The sequence below is a fragment of the Schistocerca gregaria genome, chromosome 4 (genome assembly GCF_023897955.1).
Source record: "Schistocerca gregaria isolate iqSchGreg1 chromosome 4, iqSchGreg1.2, whole genome shotgun sequence".
Taxonomy (NCBI): Eukaryota; Metazoa; Arthropoda; class Insecta; order Orthoptera; family Acrididae; genus Schistocerca; species Schistocerca gregaria.
Window position 1 is genome coordinate 249013227 of NC_064923.1, and position 22299 is coordinate 249035525.

Below are 22299 nucleotides of genomic sequence, written 5' to 3' on the forward strand. Positions count from 1 at the left end.
CTGCTTCCTCTAGAGATTGTCCCATTTTTAAAGACGAAAAGCTCATTCAGGAAACCAGAGTGAAGGAAAAGGTGTCAACATTTGCTGCTTGAAAGTTATTCACCAGTCGAAAGCCCACTGTGCGTCATGCAGGTAAGTACAGTACTGTCCTTGCCTCTCCTCAGCCTACAAAGGGGGCAGCCACGCAGACTTGTGATCTCACTTTTAGTGCCACGGTCGTCAGATCGGCCAGCGCAGAGATCGCCTATTCAACCTCCCCACTATTGCTCACTCTGTGGCTCACCCTTCATCGGGTTCTGCTAAATCACAAGCCCTAAAATCAGACATCTGGACTTCCAAAAAAGAGCCTACTCGTGAAGATTTTTTACGTACCCCGACTTCACAACTATTGATTCCTCCCTCATCTCAACATCCTGTTTCCAAGAAGGCTAATAAGAAAACCAGTTCCTCTCCTCCTCCACCATGGCCTGTCTCATCTACAGCACCACCTGGCAGTAACCGCCCTCAGCCGTCTTCTGTGTCGCCAAGGCACACTGCTGCACCACCTGGCAATAACCGCCCTCAGCCGTCTTCTGTGTCGCCAAGGCACACTGCTGCACCACCTGGCAGTAACCGCCCTCAGCCGTCTTCTGTGTCGCCAAGGCTGGTGGCCGATCAACTGTCCGATCGCTAGTGGCAGGAGCTCCTCCTAATAACTTATGGATCAGGACTTTCTGCCTTTGGCTGAATGCCATTCCATGCTGTTGGCTACCGGCTTTCAGCAGTCATTGAGTTGAGGGAATTCGTGGAAAGGTTATTCCCTTTTCTGTCCACCCTATGTCCATTATCCATTGGAATATCCATGGCATTAGAGCCAATCGGGTCGAATTGTCGGTCCACTTATGATCCTACTCTCTGGTCATCTTCTGTCTTCATGAAACAAAGCTGTGTCCCCACAATCGCTTTGTTTTCCTTCATTTTCAGTCAGTCCGATTCGATCTCCCCTCTGTTGATGGCACTCAGGCACATGGAGGACTCATGATTCTTCCCTATGATACTGTCCATGATCACCCAATTCCCTTAAACGGTTCCTTCAAAGCTGTTACTGTCCATCTTTCCCTTTCAGGATACACCTTCTCTCTTTGTACAGTATACATTCCATCATCCACACCAATGACAAGAGCAGATCTCCTTCGTCTTCTTGGTCAGTTTCCGCCCACCTATTTGCTGGTTGGGGACTTCAATGCCCACCACCCACTTTGGGGACCTCTGCATCCTTGTCCATGTGGCTCACTATTGATAGACATCTTCCACCAAGTGGATCTTGTTTGCCTGAACACCGGTGACCCTACTTTTTTGTCTGCCTTCACGACAAATTTCTCTCATTTGGACCTTTCGGTTGGTACTGTTCCGCTAGCTCGGCGCTTTGAATGGTTCGCTCTTGCTGATACACACTCGAGTAGCCACTTTCCATGTGCCCTTAGATTGCAGCCACAACTGCCATATATGCGCCCAAGACGATGGTAGTTTGCCCAAGCCAACTGGATGCTATTTTCATCTCTAGCGACATTCGATGACAGTCACTTTCCTAGCATCGACAATCAGGTCACTCATATTACAGTAGTTATTCTTACAGCTGCGGAACGTTCAGTACCTTGCACCTCCGATTTGCCCCAGTGCCCCCTAGTTCCTTGGTAGAACAAGGCATGCCATGATGCAATATGTGAGCCATCCTACTTTGGCCATCTGTATCCGCTATAAGCAGTTCCGTACATGAAGCAGTCACGTCATCTGCAATAGCAAGAAGTCCAGCTGGGACTTCTTTACTAGCTCATTTAACACCTTCACTCCCTCCTCGGAAGTTTAGTCAGATTCGACGGTTATGTCATGCACCTAGTTTCTCCCCGGTCTCGGTGCTCACTGTAGTGCATGATACCTTAATGGACCCTGTTGCAATTTCTAACTCATTGGGTCAATCCTTTGCTGAGATTTCGAGCTCTTCACAGTACCCGCCAGCTTTTCTCCCGAAGAAATGTGCAGCGGAAGTGCGGCCTCTTGCTTTCTCCTCTCAAAATCGCGAAAGCTATAATTCTGTTTTCTCCATGCGGGAGCTTCAACATGCACTCTCTTCTTCTCGCTCTTCTGCCCCAGGACCAGATGGTATCCACATCCAAATGTTGCTGCATTTATCATACCAAAGTCTGCAGTACCTCCTTCGGCCTTATAATCGAATTTGGACCAACAGTACTTTTCCCAGAAGATGGCGGGAAGCTATCGTCGTTCCTGTTTCGAAACCTGGAAAGGACAAACATCTTCCCTCTAGATATTGCCCCATTTCTCTCATGAGCATTGTTTGTAAGGTTTTGGAGTGTATGGTGAATTGCCATTTAGCCTGGTGGCTGGAGTCCTGAAGTCTTTTAACACCTGCCCAATGTGATTGCCTAAAGCATCATTCTGCCATTGACCATCTTATTGCTCTCTCCACTTATATCATGAACAATTTTCTCCGAAAACGCCAAACAGTAGCAATATTTTTTGATCTGGAGAGAGCATACGATACCTGTTGGACGACAGGTATCCTCCATGCACTGTTCTCTTGGAGCTCCCAAGAAAACGGGGTACCCCAGGCTTCCGTGCTAAGTGTTGTACTGTCTGCCATTGCCATAAATCCAATTATGGATTGTCTCCTTCCCGATGTCTCAGGCTTCCTCTTTGTGGACTATTTTGCGATCTACTACAGCTCTCAACAGACCAGCCTTCATGAACAATGTCTTCAAGGATGTCTCGATCGCCTCCACTCTTGGAGCATCGAAACCGGCTTCCACTTTTCTCCCAGTAAGATCATTTGTGTCAATTTTTGGTGTCATACAGAGTTTCTTCCACCTTCCTTACATCTAGGCCCTGTCAACCTACCATTCGCGGACATTGCTAAATTGTTGCGTCTTATGTTTGATAGAAAACTGTGCTGGTCCTCCCACGTTTCCTATCTTTTGGCTCGCTGTCTGCAATCCCTCAACACCCTCAGTGTCCTGAATGGTACCTCCTGGGGAGTGGACTGAGTGGTCCTTCTATGCCTCTATCGCGCCTTAGTGTGCTCGAAATTGGAGTATGGAAGCATAGTTTACTCCTCTGGTCTGCCGTCTATTCTTTGGTGTCTCGACTCTGTCCACCACCGTGGATTACGTTTAGTGTCTGGAGCTTTTTACGCCAACCCTATGGAAAGCCTTTATGCTGAGACTGCTGAACCTCTGCTGTCCAATCGGCGAGTTGTCCTTCTGAGTTGTTATGCTAGCCATCTGTCTTCCATGCCTGCTAATCCGGCCCATGACATTTTTTCGACGCCTCTTTGGATTTAAGGTATGCAGGCCGCCCTTCCTCTCTACTACCACCGTGAGTCCGCTTCTGTCAATTTCTACATTCTCTTTCCTTCCACTTTCCTAAAACTTTTTTGACTACTTGGGGTACAGCACCGCCTTGGCTCCGGCTCCGGACCTGCCTGCTCCATGACCTTCGCCAGTTTCCCAAGGATGGTACACCTTCTCTTGTTTATCAACGGGCATTTGCTGCTCAATGCGCACAAATGAGGGATGCCACATTTATTTACACTGATGGCTCAAAAATATCATTTGGTGTGGGGAGTGCCTATATTGTTGGTGATACCCCTAATCGATTTCAGCTTCCCGACCAGTGTTCGGTTTTTACTGCGGAGCTTTACGCTGTTCTCCAGGCTGTCCAATACATCTGTCGCCATCAGTGGATAGAGTATATTACATGCTCCGATTCGCTCAGCTCTCTCCTCAGTCTCAAAGTTCTCTACCCTGTCCACCCTCTGGTCCACTGGATTCAGGACTACCACTTGGGGGCTGTCTGTGGCGTTCCTCTGGATCCCAGGACATGTTGGTATCCGTGGAAATGAGGTGGCCAATATAGCGGCCAAGGCTGCAGTCTCTCTTCTTCAGTCTGCTGTTCACATGGTTCCCTTTGCCAATCTACAGAGTGTTTTATGTCGTATCACTCTTTTATGGAATGCACATTGGTCGATACTTCCCAATAATAAGTTGCGGGACATGAAAGCCCTTCCCTGTGCTTGGACCTCTTCCTCCCGAACTCATCGTTGTGAGGAGGTAATTTTAACTAGACTCCGGATAGGGCACTGTCTTTTTAGCCATTGACATCTTTTAAGTGGCGAACCTCCCCTGCTTTGTCCCCACTGCTCCCAACTGTGGACGGTGTGACACCTTTTACTTGTGTGCCCCTATTTTACTCCGTTACGTGCCCGTCTACAGCTGTCGCCTGATATATCTTCCATTTTAGCAGATGACCCGTGCTCAGCCGATCACGTTCTCGAGTTTATTAGTATGTGAGATGAAGTCAGTCATTTGAAGCTCTTTTTGGGGACAAACAACCCCCCTTCTATAGTGGTTTTGTAAGCTTTCCTCGTGTTTTTAGTTTCCCCATCCCCCCCCCCCCCCCCTCCCATTGATGCTGGTTTCCAGTTATTTTTTACCTTTTCCTAAGTCACAGACCGGCCCTAAAACCATTTTAAAAAAAAAGACAAATCCTTGCAATCCCGCGTCCAGCCATCCTGATTTAGGTTTTCCGTGATTTCCCTAAATCGCTCCAGGCAAATGCCGGGATGGTTCCTTTCAAAGGGCACGGCCAACTTACTTCCCCGTCCTTCCCTAATCCGATGAGACCGATGACCTCGCTGTCTGGTCTCCCTCCCCAAAACAACCAACCAATCCTTGCAGTTGCTGATGGACAAAATCACGACACGGGATGCCCTCCTGCACCAGCTGCTGGGTGTCCCGGTTTCTGATGCTTCCCCACGCCCACTATCGTTTCCACCCTTTAACGTCACTAAGGAAGATGAGGAAACGTACTTGCATCATCTGAAACATTATTTTACAGCATTTCAGGTCATGGCCGACTCCCTACAACGGCTGTCATTTTTGTCCTGGGCATCACCAGACAATTTTTTCTGCTCTGCAAGTTGGCACCATTGTCAGCCCCCATGGCCCTTTTCTTTAACGAGATATGTGTGCTGCTAACTAACTACTATTTCCACTGATACCATGTCTAACAACCCTACCACAACAAAGCTAAAATTTAATTATGATTGCAGTGTTGCTCACACTGCTAAATATTGCATTTTCGGGCAACAACAAAGTTATATTATGTGGCAGGTGTCATTAGAGCACAGTTAATAAAGTCATTTCATGAAATAATGGATAAACTAGGCACTCATCTTTTCGTGTTTCCCTCGCTGGTCTCGTTGTGAACTCGTGGCTCAACCGTCAAAAATCTAGGTATTGATGATTCCAAGCTCGGATACAAAGAGGCTTAGGTGTTATTTTGCGATATTCAAAAGTTTTATAGATGTGTTTCATAAACCATTCTTGAAGATTAAACTTTTGCGAGTTAGGACAATGGTGATGTAAAAAAGTAATCTGCACTCCGAATTTAAGTTACACTTCTTTTTTAATTACTTTTTTTGCAACATCACTTCACATTATGAAACATAGTTGAAAATATCTTTCTCACTGTTAAAGTTCACATTTCATAAACTGACTACAATTTGCATCTTTTCAACATGACGACCAAGACTTGACTCTAATAACCGCTTATGCGCCCAAAAATCAGAGTTACAAGTATGTCAAAGATCATAGTGACAAAAGAAAGAATACACATAAGAATAATATCATTGCAATATGAACATATCCAAAGTACCTCTACATTAATGAAATCAAATCTGAATGTTGTCACAAAAATATGTTAACTATTTTACAGAAACACAGTAGAATATTGCTGGTATCGAGAGGTTGAGGTGAGGTGCTGTAATGATTACATAATTCAAGTACCATTACACATGTCATGGCACCTTGGCTTAAGTTCCACCAGTACCATAAACAGCCTGGTCAGTCATACCATTCTTGGGTCACGGACTTGCTGGATCTCAGCTGCAAATGTGACTTCACTTGCACCAATCACTATTGCAAGGTGTTGTATGCAGACTCCTTGATTCACGATGTTGTCATTCAACTGGCAACTGATCCAGAGGTCCGCACAGCTGTGTTGAAACTCAATAACCCCTCGCTGGAAGACATTGTGCGCATAGCCCACTCCTTTGAAATCACACAAACAGCGGAGAAACATTGTCGGACTCCTCCTTGTAGGATATCACTATGGCTGCAGAGCTGGTGGTTGCCCCTTGTCGGTGGTGCTTTTCCGCCCATTCTCATGCAGTCTGTCTCCATCACACGCTCTGTCAGAAAGATGGCCATCTCCAATCCATCTGTCTGCAGCTGCTCCACGTGCTCCCGCCCCTCACCCATAGGGCATCAGGATACCGTGCATAGGATGCGATCAGTCGTTCCACTGGACACCCCATTGATGCAGAAGATGTTTCTTGCGCATTGCATTTTTAATTTGGACATTTGTTTCCAGGTCGATACAGGGGCCACCATTTCCTTGACCAATCTGGCGACGTATACATGCCTGGATTCCCTGGAGCTGTCTCCCACCTCTTGGCAATTGGTCACATATGGTGATGGTTCTATCTCCCTCCATGGGCAGTTCTTGTTATTGAGCACCTATAAACATGTTCCCCAGCTCTTGACCCTTTGGTTGACCATCCCTCGACTTCAAACATTTGTGGACTCGATGCTTTTACACTGTTTGGCTTTCCGATTTCCAATGAAGTTAAGTTCATTTCCACTGCAGTCCCCTTCCTGGGCCTGGACAGTCTGTGCCTCTCTGTTTGTCAGACTTAGGGTGTGCTTCATACTTCCAGGTGCACATTGCTCTCCAGCCAGGTGCTCAGCCACAGTTCTTCTGGGCTCGACCCATTCTGGTGGTCTTACGTCCAGCAGTCAAGCAAGAGCTCGATCGACTGCAGGCTGCTGGCATCCTCGAGCCTATGAAAGCGAGTGCTTGGGCAACCCTGTTAGCGGTGATCAGGAAACCCAATGGCTCCGTTTGCCTATGTGGGGATTTCTAAGTTACAACAATGTGCTGCCCCTGGTAGAAACTTACCTGATTCCCCAGCAGAAAGATCTTCTCACCAAACATGCCCTTGGCGAGTACTTCTCTGAGATTGACTTGGCGGAGGCTTACCAGCAATTACCCTTAGATGAGGAATCCCTGAAAATCATTGTCTTAAACACGCCTCTCAGAAAATATAAATACAAGCACCTTCCATTTCGTATTTCCTCGATGCTGTCCATTGTCCAGAGGTACCTGGAGCAGCTCACACAGCCCATCCCAGTTTGTGTCAGTTATCTCGATGACATTATGGTCGCCATCTGTACACACCACGAGCATTTGCAAAACCTTGGTACCTTACTTCATGCCCTGCAGGCCACAGGTTTATGCTGTTGGCTGGAAAAGTGTACTTTCTTTCAACCAGAAGTCTAATACTTAGGGCAATGGCTCTGTAAAGAGGGCATTTTTCCAATTGATCACAATGTCATGGACATAAACTCCCTTCCTTGCCCCAAGGATTTATCTGACCTCCCAGTTTTTTTTTTGGGCAAGGTTAATTACTACTTAAGCTTTTACTCCAGGCTGCTGACATTGCACAGCCCCTCAATTGTTTGCATTGCAAAGGGGTGTCTTTCAACTGGACTCCTGCCTGTTATCAAGCTTTTCTCCGCTTAAAAACTATGTTCAAGTCCCCCCCTTGCCTTACTCCCTTCCCTTTGGACCGCCTCTGGGTCTGGCGGCAGGTGATTCGGCCTATGGTATTGGGGCCGTCTTGGCTCATAGGAATGATGATGGCTCAGAACAGTCCATTGCATATGTGTCCAAGATGCTATCCCTAACACAGAGGAACTATTCTCAGATTGAGAAAGAGGCTCTGGTGATGGTGTTTGCCATTTAAGAGTTTCACATCTACCTGTTTGAGACGAAGTTCATTCTCCTCATTGATCACAAGCCTTTGGTTATCCTATTCAGCCCACTTATGTTATCCAATATAAGCCCATCTCTCAATAATCCAATGCAGATGCCTTGTCGTGTCTCCCCTCAGGCCCTGATCCTGGGTTCGACCAGCAGGAAGTTCTCTGCTTTCACGTTGATACAGCCTGCCAAGATACACTGCATGGATTTCCCGTAGCAACTGCACAGGTTGCCTCTGCCACACACCGGGACCCCGTTCTGTGGCAGTTTCTCCGCTATGTGACCCATGGTTCATCCACCTATCTGACTCGCTGGTTGAAAACTGAATTCATCCCGTGGCGGCACCTCTCCCACAGCCTCTTGGTTGTAGTGGGTGTCCTTCTCATGGCTGCAGAGGCTGACACCTGTCGGGTGGCCATCCCACTCTAATGAGCGTCATTGGCCACTAGAATTTTTTTTAAGTATTCCTGATAAGTGCAGAAAGAGCAAACAGGCAGCCTCAAACCTTCTGCTGGAAAATTGATTGTGACTACTGTTCCCTACTCTTAACAGGTTCCCTTTCCTTCCTAGTATTCAATGATTTAAATAAATCTGTCCTTTGTTGTTACTTTCGAATATGACAATTGAAACTGACTTTTTCATCAAAAATAAAATATTTAGTACTATGGATCTTAATTACTGTCTTCTTGGCTGGAAAAGAGTAAATTATTAATTTTGCAGTAATGTGTGGCATCTCTGGAGTGCAATTGAGCACACCCAAGATTAAAGTAGTTCTTAGCAGCCAGCGTATGAAACAGCTTTTCAAGATCTGCATCGTAATATAGCTCTCACCCCCATGGGTCTGGGGGTTAGAATAGGCCCAAGGTATTCCTGCATGTCATAAGAGGCAACTAAAAGGAGTCCCTCCCCCTTCAAGGGGGTAGTTTGCACCTGCGTCTGGAGACGGTCGTTTCCACAACTTATATTTGTGGTCATTTTGGTTTTTCGCTTATTCTGGTTTCTTCCTTCCTTTGGTTCCTTTGTTTGTTCTTCTCCCTTTCACTGTCTTCCTTGCCTCCTTCTCCTTGCCTCCTCCTCCTTGCCTCCTCCTCCTTGCCTCCTTCTCCTTGCCCCCTTCTCCTTGCCTTCTTGTCCACCCTCTGGTCTCCGCCTCGACGTTTGAGACAGTCAGTCCTTTCTCTCCCTCTCTCCCCCTTTTTTTTTTTTTTGTTTTTTTCCCTCTTCTTTTTTCCTCCCTGTGCGTGCCTGAAGGCTGACCCATGTGTTCACACGCGTAGCCGGTGACAGGGTAACGCATAATTCCCCGCCCTGGGTAGACAAGTAAGGCACACACATCTGGTAAAGGCCAGGCCCAGTGAGGGGTGATTGCCTGGGCCGACACCTTCCGACCATGCCGATTGGTCGCTCCATTCGTTTCTCGCGAGGTGTGACCTGAGGTGTAAACATTCACCTAAGGTGGGAGCGCCCTCTGAGAGGGTCCCCAGAAGGAAGGAGCGCGCCATCGGAGATGCTGGCAATCATAGGGGATTCCTCTGCAATGGATTTTTCTTCTTCTTCTTCTTCTTCTTCTTCTTCTCCTCTCTTGACTTCTGCCCAAAAATAGAAACTTGACCAGCCACCAGTGTTAAAGTACTACCGCCTGCCCCAAAGTTCCTCGTAGTTTCTAGATCTGAGGACGGAAAGGATTTTTCATCTTTCAACCCTTTTGTTATTCAGAAGGGCGTAGATGCCATAGCTGGATCTGTCAAGTCTTGTACCAGGATGCGTAAAGGTACCTTGTTGTTAGAAACTGTGAGTGTCTTTCAGGCACAAAAACTGCTTCGGGCCACACTCCTGTACACGTTCCCTGACCGGGTGGAGGCTCACCGCACTTTGAATTCGTCGCGTAGTGTGGTATATACTAGATCACTCGACGGATTGACTGACGAGGAGATTCAGTCTTTCCTCATTGAACAGGGCGTGATGGCTGTCCATAGGGTCATGGAAAAGGTCAACAATGACCTTGTACCGATGCGGAAACTTTTCTTGACCTTTGATAGTTCTCAGCTGCTGTCGCACAAAACAGCGGGTTTTGAGGTTTTCTGTTTGCCCCTATGTCACGACACCTATGCGCTGGTACCAGTGTCAGCATTTTAATCACACCTGCCAGTCTTGTTCTAATGCAGCTAAATGCGTCACTTGTGGCAGGGACGCCCATGAAGGTGACTGTCTACCTCCGCCTCCTCATTGGGTGAACTGTCAGGGTGACCATGCAGCGTCCTCCCGCGACTGCCCCATCTACAAGGATGAACGCTGTATACAGGAAATTTGGGTCAAAGAGAAAGTGTCCACCTCAGCTGCTCGCATGCTCTTTGCTAGTTGGAAGCCCACACTGCTCCCAGCGGGGAAATACAGTACTGTCCCCACCTCTCCTCGGACTACCAGGGAGGTGTCGACGCAGACATGCGGTCTGACCTTTAGCACTATGGTTGTGCGTTCAGCCAGTACTAAGATCGCCCAGTCAGTGTCTCCTCTTCCTCCCGTCACCCCTAATACACAAGCACCTTCATCAGCTTCTGCCAGGACTAAGACCCCGAAGTCAGATGCACGGGCCTTCAAGAAGGAACTGTCCCGTGAAGACTTCCTACGTACCTCGAACTCCCAGCCATCGACCAGTACTTCGACTAAACGACCTTCCAAGAAGGTTCATAGGAAGCAAAGTTATCCTCCGCCATGGCGCATTTCTACTCCTGCACCACCCAGCAGTTGCCCCCCCAGGCCGTCGTCCGTTTCACCTGGCCGCATCGCTGGTAGCCGAACATCTGGCTGTTCACTGATGGAGGAAGCTCCCCCTCCCGGCCATGGCTGACGAACCTATTGAACAAGTGGACGATGACTCTCCGCCTATTGATAGTGGCAGCAGTGCTTGCTCCAAGCCAGGCCCTCAGTGGCCTTCGAGGTGACCCCTTCTTGCTTCTCCTTTTTCTTTTTCTTCTCACGATGGCACTTCTTCATTGGAATATTCACGACATTCGCTCCATTTGAGAGGACTTAAAGTTGCTGCTACGCTTGCACTGTCCGCTTGTCGTAGCTCTCCAGGAAACGAAGCTACGCCCATGCGATCAAATTGACTTGGCACACTATGCCTCTGTGCATTTTGACCTACCCCCTGTGGCAGGTAATCCGGCTCATGGAGGGGTTATGTTGCTGGTCCGGGATGATATTTACTACAATCCCATCACATTGCACACCGACCTGCAGGCAGTTGCCGTCCGAATTACTCTCCCCACTTTTGCATTTTCCATTTGTACCATTTACACTCCATTGTCTGCTGTTACCAGGGCAGACATGATGCAAATTATTGCTCAGCTACCTGCACCGTTTTTGTTGACTGGAGACTTGAATGCCCACCATCCCCTTCGGGGCTCTCCAGCATCCTGCCCGAGAGGCTCCCTGTTAGGGAACTTTTCAACCACCTCAATCTTGTCTGCCTCAATACTGGCGCCCCAACTTTTCTTTCAGGCACAACTCGTACCTATTCCCATTTAGACCTCTCTATATGTACTACCCAACTTGCATGCCGGTTTGAGTGGTACACACTTTCTGATACGTATTCGAGCGACCACTTCCCTTGTGTTATCCATCTCCTGCATCATACCCCATCTCCATCTTCAACTAGTTGGAACATCTCCAAAGCAGACTGGGGGCTCTTCTCTTCCAGGGCGACCTTTCAGGATCAAACCTTCGCAAGCTGCGATAGTCAGGTCGCACACCTCATGGAAGTCATTCTCACTGCTGCTGAATATTCCATCCCTCACACTACTTCTTCTCCACCACATTGCGTACCAGTCCCCTGGTGGCCTGCAGCATGTAGAGACGCTTTACGTGCTTGTCGATGTGCTTTACGCACCTTTAAACGCCACCCTACGATGGCGAATTGTACCAATTATAAATGATTATGTGCGCAGTGTTGTCGTATTATTAAAGAAAGCAAGAAAGCCAGCTGGGCTGCTTTCACAAGCACCTTTAACAGTTTTACTCCTTCTGTTGTCTGGGGTAGCCTGTGCCGGCTATCTGGCACTAAGGTCCACTCACCAGTTTCTGGCTTGACGGTCGCAAATGACGTCCTTGTGGCCCCTGAGGATGTCTCCAATGCCTTCGGCCGCTTTTTCGCAGAGGTTTCAAGCTCCGCTCATTACCACCCTGCCTTCCTCCCCCGAAAACAGGCAGAGGAGGCAAGGCCACATAACTTCTGCTCCTCAAATTGTGAAAGTTATGATGCCCCATTCACCATGCGGAAACTCGAAAATGCACTTGCCCAGTCACGGTCCTCCGCTCCAGGGCCTGATTCTGTTCATATTCAGATGCTGAAGAACCTTTCTCCTGCGGTTAAAGGTTTTCTTTTTCGTACTTATAATCGCATCTGGATTGAGGGTCATGTTCCCACATGCTGGCGCGAATCTATTGTTGTCCCGATTCCTAAGCCGGGAAAGGACAAGCACTTGCCTTCCAGTTATCGACCCATCTCCCTTACCAGCTGTGTTTGTGAGGTGATGGAACGAATGGTTAACTCTCGTTTGGTTTGGATGCTCGAATCTTGATGCCTACTTACCAATGTACAATGTGGATTTCGTAGACGCTGCTCTGCTGTTGACCATCTGGTTACCTTGTCGACCTTCATTATGAATAACTTCTTGCAGAAGTGCCAGACAGTGGCTGTGTTCTTTGATTTGGAGAAGGCTTACGACACCTGTTGGAGGGCGGGCATTCTCCACCCCATGCATATATGGGGCCTTCGCACTCGCCTCCATCTTTTTATTCATGCATATGCATTTTTAATGGATCGACAGTTCAGGGTACGTGTAGGTTGTATCCTGTCTGACGCCTTTCGCCATGAGAATGGGGTGCCACAGGGCTCAGTTTTGAGCGTCACTCTCTTTGCCATAGTGATCAATCCAATAATGGATTGCATCCCAGCTGATGTATCAGGCTCCCTTTTCGTGGACGATTTTACCATCTACTGCAGCGCGCAGCTTATATTTTTCCTGGAGCGCTGTCTTCAGCATTGTCTTGACTGTCTTTACTCCTGGAGTGTCGCCAATGGCTTCCGTTTTTCTGCCAAGAAGACGATCTGTATTAACTTCTGGCATTACAAAGAGTTTCTCCCACTGTCCTTATGTCTCGGTCCCGTTGCTCTCCCATTCATGGAGACAACAAAACTTTTAGGACTTACATTTGATAGGAAACTTAGCTGGTCTCCACATGTGTCATATTTGGCTCCCATTGTACCCATTCTCAAAATGTCCTCCGTGTTCTCAGTGGTACACCGTGGGGAGCAGATCGAACCATCCTACTTCACCTATATCGGTCGATCGTCTGCTCAAAGTTGGATTATGGGAGCTTTGTATACTCCTCTGCACAGCCATCCATCTTACGCCACCTCAACTCTATATAACATCGGGGGGTACATCTTGCGATCGAGGCGTTCTATACTAGTCCCGTCAAGAGTCTTCATGCTGAAGCCAGTGAATTGCCTCTAACCTACCGGCGCGATATACTGCTTTGTCGGTATGCCTGTCGGCTATTGTCAATGCTCGACCACCAGTCTTATTGTTCCTTTTTTGACGACTCTCTCGACCGTCAGTACGGGTTGTATGTATCTGCCCTGCTACCCCCTGGAGTTCACTTTCATCGCCTCCTTCAGCACCTTGATTTTTCACTCCCAGCAACCTTTCGAATGGGCGAGAGCCAAACGCCATCTTGGCTCTAGGCTCAGGTTCACGTTCACCTTGACCTCAGCTCGCTCCCGAAGGAGGTTACCCCAGCTTCGGTACACCGCTCTCGGTTTGTCGAACTTTGTTCAAAGTTCATTAATATGATCTTCATTGATACAGCTGTAAGACCAATGACGGTGTTGGATGATCTTTTATTGTTGGGGCACACAGTTTCAAATACGGGCACCATGGCCATTGTTTGGTCGTCACAGCTGAGCTATTTACCCTCTACCAGGCTGTTCTTTACACCCCCCGCCACTGACATTCTGCTCATGTCATCTGCTCTGATTCCCTGAGCGCCATCCAGAGCCTCACTGATCCGTATCCGGTTCATCCTTTCGTGCACCTGATTCAACGCTCTCTTCAGCAGCTGGCAGACAACTGCTCTCTGGTCACCTTTATGTAGGCTGCTGCCAATGTCGGTATCCCTGGGAATGAAGCTGCAGATACCGCGGCCAAGGCTGCGGTCCTCCAGTCTCGAACAGCTTCTTGTTGTATGCCGTCACCTGATTTTAGCAGGGTCATTTGTCAGCGCATTTTATCGCTGTGGCATGTCGCTTGGGCTACACTTACGGACAACAAGCTTCGGGCCTTGAAACCTCTGCCCACGGCTTGGATGACCCCTTCACGCACTTCTCACCGGGAGGAGGTCGTTTTGGCCCGGTTACGAATTTGACACTGCCGGTTCAGCCATCACCATCTGCTGACAGCTGTGCCGGCGCCGTTCTGCCCATGTGGGCAATTGCTGACGGTATGCCACATTTTAACATCCTGTCTGAATTTGAATACACTGCACATTGATCTTGGCCTGCCATGTACTCTGGATGCCATTTTAGCGGATGACCCAGGAGCAGCTGCTCGCGTTCTTCGTTTTATCCACTTGCTAAACCTGTCTAAGGACATTTGATTATGCTGTTTTCTTTTAATCCCTTGCCTGTTAATATGCCTTTTATAGTGTTGTCCCTTTTAGTTGCTGTTTTAACCTTGTGCCTTGCAGTGCATTCATAACTTAATCTGGGCACTAATGACCATTGTAGTTGTGTGCCCTAAAACAAAAAAAAAATGTAGCTCTGAAAAATTCTTGATGCTGTTATTGAAGAGCAAGTCAGACGGATACGATTCTGAACAACTATGATAGTCTGTGTCGGTAGCACAAGTTCCATAAATTTTTGCTTTTCACCAAGAGAGTCTGTTCATTCCAAAAGACCATTTTATTAAACAGGGATCACACAGTACTACCTAGCATTCAAAATCCTAAGTCTTCTCTTGCTTGCACTTTGTATCGTAATTACTAGGAGAGGAAAGATGAGCATAATATTTACTTCAGAAATAAGAAAAATTTTACCTTTTAAGTTAACAATTAATATTTCATAAAAACATTCTTCTCAGTGCTGAACTATTCAAATTCAGCTTCTTACAAAAGCGTATATTGACAAAATTAACATTATCTGATATCTCGCAGCAATTTTGGTTGTCGTTTCCATTTTTGACAATAGAAGTACACCGCCGTTGAAAATAAGTCATCCTGTTGTGAAGTCTACTATCAGGGGGAAAATCATTAGAAAAGTGTGGAATACACAAGTTTATTAAAAATCATGGAACACTAACAAACCAATGATGTTGTTTACAATGCTGCGCACTTGTAGGCAAACACGATGTTTCAGGTTATTTATAACTTAAATTTTTCCATTGTTTCTGTTTCATAATGTTCCACAAAACAATTAAAATATAGTCTTGCTCTACCAAATAGAACCTTTAAAGTATTTTACTGCTAAATAAACAGAATATTATCATTGGAGAATTCTTTAGAGCCAACACAGCACTCAGTATTTAGATTTGTGTCACAGTTTGCATTACATTCTATGAAGTGATACCATACCACCTATTTGTGCCACTGCATCCTGTGCTTGCTGCACTGCGGACACTGGGTGATGTCCCGTATGAAGGCCTATTTGTGCCACTGCATCCTGTGCTTGCTGCACTGCGGACACTGGGTGATGTCCCGTATGAAGGCGTTGACTCGCCGGCATAAGTATTGGCCTGGCGTTGATGGCGACATCGAACGCTTGGTCCTTGGGTGCACAGTGTGCATGTATTGCCAGGCCAGCTTGCTGCAGTCATTTGCTCCTTCGCCCACACTATGCCGGCCATGGGAATGCATCCATCTCGATTTTGCAGGCACATTCTTGGGATCGATGTGGTTCCTCATTGTGGGTGCATACTCCAGATACTCGATGTGGTGCACATTGTGTCCACTGTGACCGATGACACACTCATGGCCTTGGCTCATCTTCTCGCTATAGAAGGCCTGTCTTGTACCTTGGTCTCCCATAATGGCCCCCAATTTATGGCAGACTCTTTCCACACATTCTATGAGGCCAGCGGTATCACACATCCACACCCCCTCTGTTCCATCCATCCTCCAGTGGCACAGCAGAACAACTGCTCAGGATGTTTAAATAACAGCTGACAAAAGTGGTCGATTCCTCCACCACCATGTTGACGCTCACCTTGTTCCTGAGCGCTTACCGCACCACCCCGAACTCCTCCATGGATGGCAACCACAGACCCTGCACCATCTGCTGATGCCATCATCTTCTGAGCCCCTCTACCAACCCTCTCACTGCTGCACCTCGGGCACGGGTGTGTGGGCCCACTCATAGGAGGTTGTGCGGCATGTGATATCGGTACAGACACAGAAGGGGCTCGAGTGCTGCCACCATAATCAACTCCGGCCTCTCACCTCTTCATGCACCTCATGTCCCTCAAATCCTCGCCTCCTTGTGCTGTGCAGGGGACCCTTGGGTTGGCCCCACTGCTGACAGACACTGGCTCCCTGCATGCACGCCAGCACTCCTTTCTGCACCCACAAGGATTGGAAGCGGCGTGCAATGCCCTGCCCTCCAGTGACGTTTTGATGGATTGGAAGGGCAGTCCATGGAATCCATCACTGGTGTTCAACAACACAGGGTCTTCTCTTGTTCCCTCCATCTGCCTACTACGGCACCATCTGGGGCGTTTCCACCCCTAAAAAACACAGGTTTCGGGCAGGAGGGATCTGGTGTCGGAAGGTGCAGAAGTTGAATGTGCATCAGAGGGGGTAGACCTGGATACTCACTAGAGGTTTCTGTGCACGCGCCTGCACCGCAAGCCTCACCATGTGAGTGTGCCACTCTCCACACAACATGAATTCTGTCGCCAGTTGTGTTTTCCACAGTCATGTATTTAGGGTGACATGTGGCACTACCCCGGCAGTCCTGGTACTTACCATAGTCGTGTGTGCATCTTGGCCGTATTGCATTCCAGTTCTGTGAAATACATACTGTCGTTGTTTGGAGTGTTCCTGCCTTGTTGTTGTATTGCCATGTTTATCACCTCAGGTCTTGCTTGCTTGCCTCATGTTGTGTCCAGGTCAGTCGTAGTCTGTCGTCCCCTGTTATTCGTCTGTCCTGTCTGTCTGTTGTTAGCGATACCTCCAGCGGCTTACCTGCCTGGCGGCTTTGCGTCTCCATTCTCTGCCGTGCACTGCTCACCGATCACTTGCGCCGGAGTTGATAATGGCTATATAGAGTATGAAATATGTTTAGTATAGGATATAATTTTTTTAAAGTTAAGATTATACACTAGGACGAGGAGATTGGAAGTGTTCAACTTCTTTCTAATAAAGAAAACTGGGTACATTACAGAATTTTGTCTGTTCCTGAACCTTTTGCAAAAGGCGAATGTGTAACAGATTTTTATGCACCAGTTATCTTCGAACATGACTAACAGATGATGTCGTATTAACTGGAAATTCATGATCATGATCAATTACGTGTGGCATGTAAAGTAATTACATCCATTTTGCTTTCTAACTGTTTAGTTATACTACTTTTGCTCTTATCAGTATTGAAGATTAACTTCCTTTGCTTTGGTGCTTATGAGAGCAGTCTCAGAAAATTTAAGGCATTAATCTTGACAACTTCATGGAAAAAGGCTTATAACAAAACTTAATCTGATAGGATAACTTGTTCTAAAAGTCACTTAAAGCATTAGTGCACAAGTGGCTATCACACCAACAGAAAAATCATTTTACGTTGTGATACCGAGTCAGTCTTAATGCATAATGTCATATTATCTCAACCTATGGCATCATTTGGCTGCTATATGGAAGAGCACACCACTGTCGTGGCTGTTGCCAGCTTCCTAATCCTCGGACCCACTACTTCTCACTCAAGCAGTTTCTCAGTTTGCATTAAAAGGGGGAGTGTTTCAGTCCTGCCACCAATGAAAAATCTGTGGCAGTACTTAGAATTTAACCTCGCTTCTCCTCATACTTTGACCACATAGCAATGGTGATGGACTATATAATACCTGATAATATTAATTTTTGTCTCGTCCCCTGACTGACTCATCCCGTTCTGCCCCCTGATGGACTCGTCCCATCTCTTTTGGAATGGGCATTGTCTGAATTATGAATGTAAATAACTTTTTAATTGAGTCAACTTCTTGTTTTAATGCAAAACTGAGAGTATGTGGTGTTTCAGGTTGTAATACTTACTTCTGTGAGGGTAGTATTATTTGTGCAACACAAATTCCCTCGTATTAAAGTTTTTATGTATAAAAAAAAAGTTGTTGAAAGAAAGAAATATAAACCTTAAAATGTACTTCTATATGGTCTACTGAGATAGCTTTTATAGAAAACTATATAGTTGCAGAATGCAGTAATGACATATTGTTAATCACAATGTTTTAATCTAGAAAAGATAAATCTGAAATCTGGAGGGTAATAGTGTGACGTATTTGATACATATTTGGGTAATTCCTGTAACTCTGTATTTGCAGTTCAAAGTTTTTCATTGTTATAGTATATACTTCATAGTACTGACTCGTATAAACAAACAACACAAGGAAAACATATAGACAACAACATTCAAGCAAAAATCCCTTTCAAAATATATTTGTTGTTGTACTCCCATGTCACAGCTGCAGAATAAAAACGAAATATAACATTTTCTTGTATCACTAAAATGTACATTCTATGCCATATGAATGTTTTCTTTGATGGAAAAATCTTGAAGTGTCATTTCATATAAAAATCATGTTAGTGTAAATGTGATATTCTGTAATGTCTTTTGTGTTCTTCTTAATCATCTCTTCTTAGAAATTAGTCTCTGTGTTTATTTATAGTTTCTTATCTATTTTCAGGGAAGTATGTCCCTGCTGTATCATATACAATTCACACACAGAATCCAACTGCAAAACTACAAATTAATTTCAAAGGTAAGTAGTAATAAGCCTTCTGTTTTGCAGTATGCTATTATGCTTCCTTCCACACACAATACTTTTCTGAGTGCTTGCTTGCCTATTGCAGGGCCCCAGCCTCCACAGTGCTACTTCCCTTTCTGTGCTGCAAGCCTATATGTCCACTATCCCTTTCCCTCTCTGTCTTTCCATTGGATGGTCTCCTGGTGCAGACCCCGCTTGGACATGGAACCTGATTTAGGATCCTAGTTTTCCATTTCACTTCTGGCACTCTCTACATACTTTCATTATTAAATATATGGTCTTCATTGTTGGGTTCAAACTTCCACAATTTTTCCAAATTTTTCAGAAGTGTGGATCGTGCACGGAAGACCACCCAATGTGGTGTCTGTTCCACCTTTGTGCCTTCCTTTCCAATAAGGTAGTATGTCAACACCCAGCCTGGTACACATACCGTTGTGTGTTTGTCAAGTACCAGCACAGTGGTAACCCCTCTGACCATGCAAGGCCACACTGTTGGTGCCTGAACTGGAAACTCCCCATGCATACCAAGGAGTGTGTGCCTGTCATGACTGGGGGACTGGAGCTCTGATTACTGGCCCTTTAGTCATTGCTGGTGGTCATACGGCCTCATCACTATTCAGAATGAAAGAGCTCGTTCAATGCGGAGACACCCCCCCCCCCCCCCCCCCCCAAAATGTTTCCTTCCCTGGCTATACCTTGGGAGGACTATAGGGCTAAGTGACAAGCAGAGAAATACTCCCTTCCCGTCCCCCCCACCAAACATGGCTTGCACAAAGACAAAGATCCTGTTTTGGCTACAAAGCCTTGGAGGAAGTTGCAGCCATCTCCAAAATCAGGAGTGGGTCCATTTTGATTAAAACATCATCCACTTCCCAGTCACAAGCATTGCTTGCTTGTGATAACTGGATGACTTTCCAGTGACTGTCACTCCTCTTATAATCTAAATATGGTTCAAGGTATCCTTTTTTCCATTATGACCCACCAGTCTGATGATGAGCTATGCAACAACCTGGAGTGATGGGGTGTACATTTTGTCTGTTGTTTTCACAGGGGACCAAAGGACAATAGGGTTACTACTGGCACCTTCATCTTGGTCTTTGAGGGCTAATCATTGGCTGAAAAGGTCAAGAAGACAGTATACCAATGTGATGTGAAACCTTATGTCCCCTCTCCACCTCCTCTCCCCTCATGTAGTGCTTCAGATGAATGAAATTTGGGCACCTGCCTTCACATTGCAATGTCAGCTCAGTCTGTAGGACAGTGGATGAGAGTTGCATGTGAGTGTTCCTTGTGCCCCTCCCCTCCCCTCCCCTCCCCTTGTCTGTGTCAGTGGTGGAGAGCACCATTCTCCCTGCTCACCAGACTGATCAGCTTTCAGAGAGAAAAAAGTAACAGAAATATTCAACAGCTGTGGGGTCTTCAGTATAACCCTCCTTGTATGTTTTCACGTGTACTATTGTTCCTCTAGTGTGGATGTTGCTGAACACTGACTGCAGGGTGTTATTTGAAAGGTTCAGTCACACTCCCTCACCCATGGCTTTTGGTTTTCAGCCACCAATGTTCTTGTCGTGCACTTCTGTCAATGTTGTACTGTTGGTGATCAGTTACTCAATGCAGTGGAGAATTATTACTTTTTGGGACTGGTTGGCTTGATTGACATGGCTTCTCATTTCCACAAACTTAAATGAAGGAGCTGGTTATACCTTAATACACATTGTTGCCTCATCAACATTGGCTGTGTTGCACACTGCTTTATCCTTCTGTGGCTTTACAAAGCCCTGACCCTGTTCTGTCTTAATTATGACAGTATGGTACATTGTTTGACACTGCCCTCAGCATTGCAATCAGTGGATCCCATACACTACTTTGTGGTCTGACTTGTAACAGAAGCCTTTTGAACTAGCCCTGTGAACAGCCTAATAGCAGAGACTGGGATTCCTTCACGATGGATCAGGTGCCAATAACAGCTACTCAGTTATGCTATACACATTTGCAGCTCCTCTTAGCATCTGAACTACTGTCTTTTTTCCTAGTTGGGAGTTCCACCTCCCACAACAGAGACTCGGAACTGGGGTCACAATTGCAGTTAAACTACAGTGTCTCTGCTCTGAACTCAAACTGTCTCTACTGTCACCTCTTGTCAGGGAACATTCGCGTATGCTCCCATGGCATGTACCATGACCTGTCTCGATTTATCCTTTGAACCGAAAGATTCAGTTGACCCCATGATTTTTTGACACCTGTTACTGGTTGTCATAAAAGCATTTCCGGGATTCAGAAGTGGTTTACACTGACAGCTCAACAGTTCCAATGGATGAACCATTTTGCATACATACATGCAAGGTGCAGTGAACGACGCTCCCTTTCGAATGAATGTAATAATGTAATGTCTTCACTGCTGAATTGGTGACCATCACTTGGGACCTTAGCCGAGCTTGTTCTTGCACCAGCAAGATGCTCCTAATCTACAGTGACTTCCTGAGTAGCTTTTGGGCTATAGGCTAGTACTACCCTTGTCACCCATTAGTCACTACTATCCGGTATTTTCTTTCTGGCCCCCTTCAAGTGGGATGGCCAGTCATCTTTATGTGGACTCCTGGACATGTTATGATCTCAGGAAATGAACATGCCAACTAGTTGACAAAGTTTACTGCAAGGATGTAAATTTTGGAAACTCTACGCCTTCAGTTGATGGATGTCTGAAACTTGGAATGGTCTGCCCTCTACTCCCCAAACAAACTGAAGGTCATAAAGGAGACGACAACCCCATGGCAGTCTTCTCTTCATGCTTGTCACAGGGGATCCATTGTACTGTCAGCTACACTTTGGCCACACTTGGCTGACCAACAGCTGCTTCCTCCGATGTGAGGACCCAACCTCACTGCTGGTGTGCTGGCCCCTGATGGTGGCCCACAGCCTACTATACTGCCCAAATTTGGCCTCTCTGTAATAATATCTTAAACTTTGAAATGCTACCTCTGATACTAGTGGACGACACCAGGGTAACTGAATGGGTTTTACATTTCATCAGTGAAGATGATTTCTACTCATCTCTGTGAAATGGGGCATTTTGGCCTCATTGACCACTTGAGGAGCTGGAGGAGCACACCTCACCTGGTCTGACCCAGGGGATCCCTGGTGGCCCTTGCTGGGTGGTATGACCTGATTTGTACCCTTCCCACCTTTTTATTCTTCTTATTCTTTTATATTTGCTTTTTTTAAATGTTTTGTCTTTCCTAAAATTTTATCTTGTCTGCTCTGCTCATTTTCTTGTGGTAACAGTGGTCAAGATAGAGCTTTTTGGAGAGGGCTCATCTCCCACCATATACTGTGCCCTGGGCACCTCCAACAGCATTCTGGGCAGACAGCTCACCCACCTTACTCCCTCTAACTCCTCTCC

The 22299-nt window shown here is 46.5% G+C and overlaps 1 protein-coding gene across 1 annotated transcript in view; it reads left to right on the plus strand.

Annotated features, from left to right (window-relative positions):
- The window catches only part of LOC126365973 (venom serine carboxypeptidase), a 138103-nt gene that overhangs the window by 51217 nt on the left and 64587 nt on the right, over positions 1 to 22299 (plus strand). Inside the window, exon 4 of the mRNA XM_050008771.1 lies at positions 18819 to 18893. Coding sequence (XP_049864728.1) covers positions 18819 to 18893 — 75 coding nt within the window. The remainder of the gene's footprint in view (positions 1 to 18818; positions 18894 to 22299) is intronic.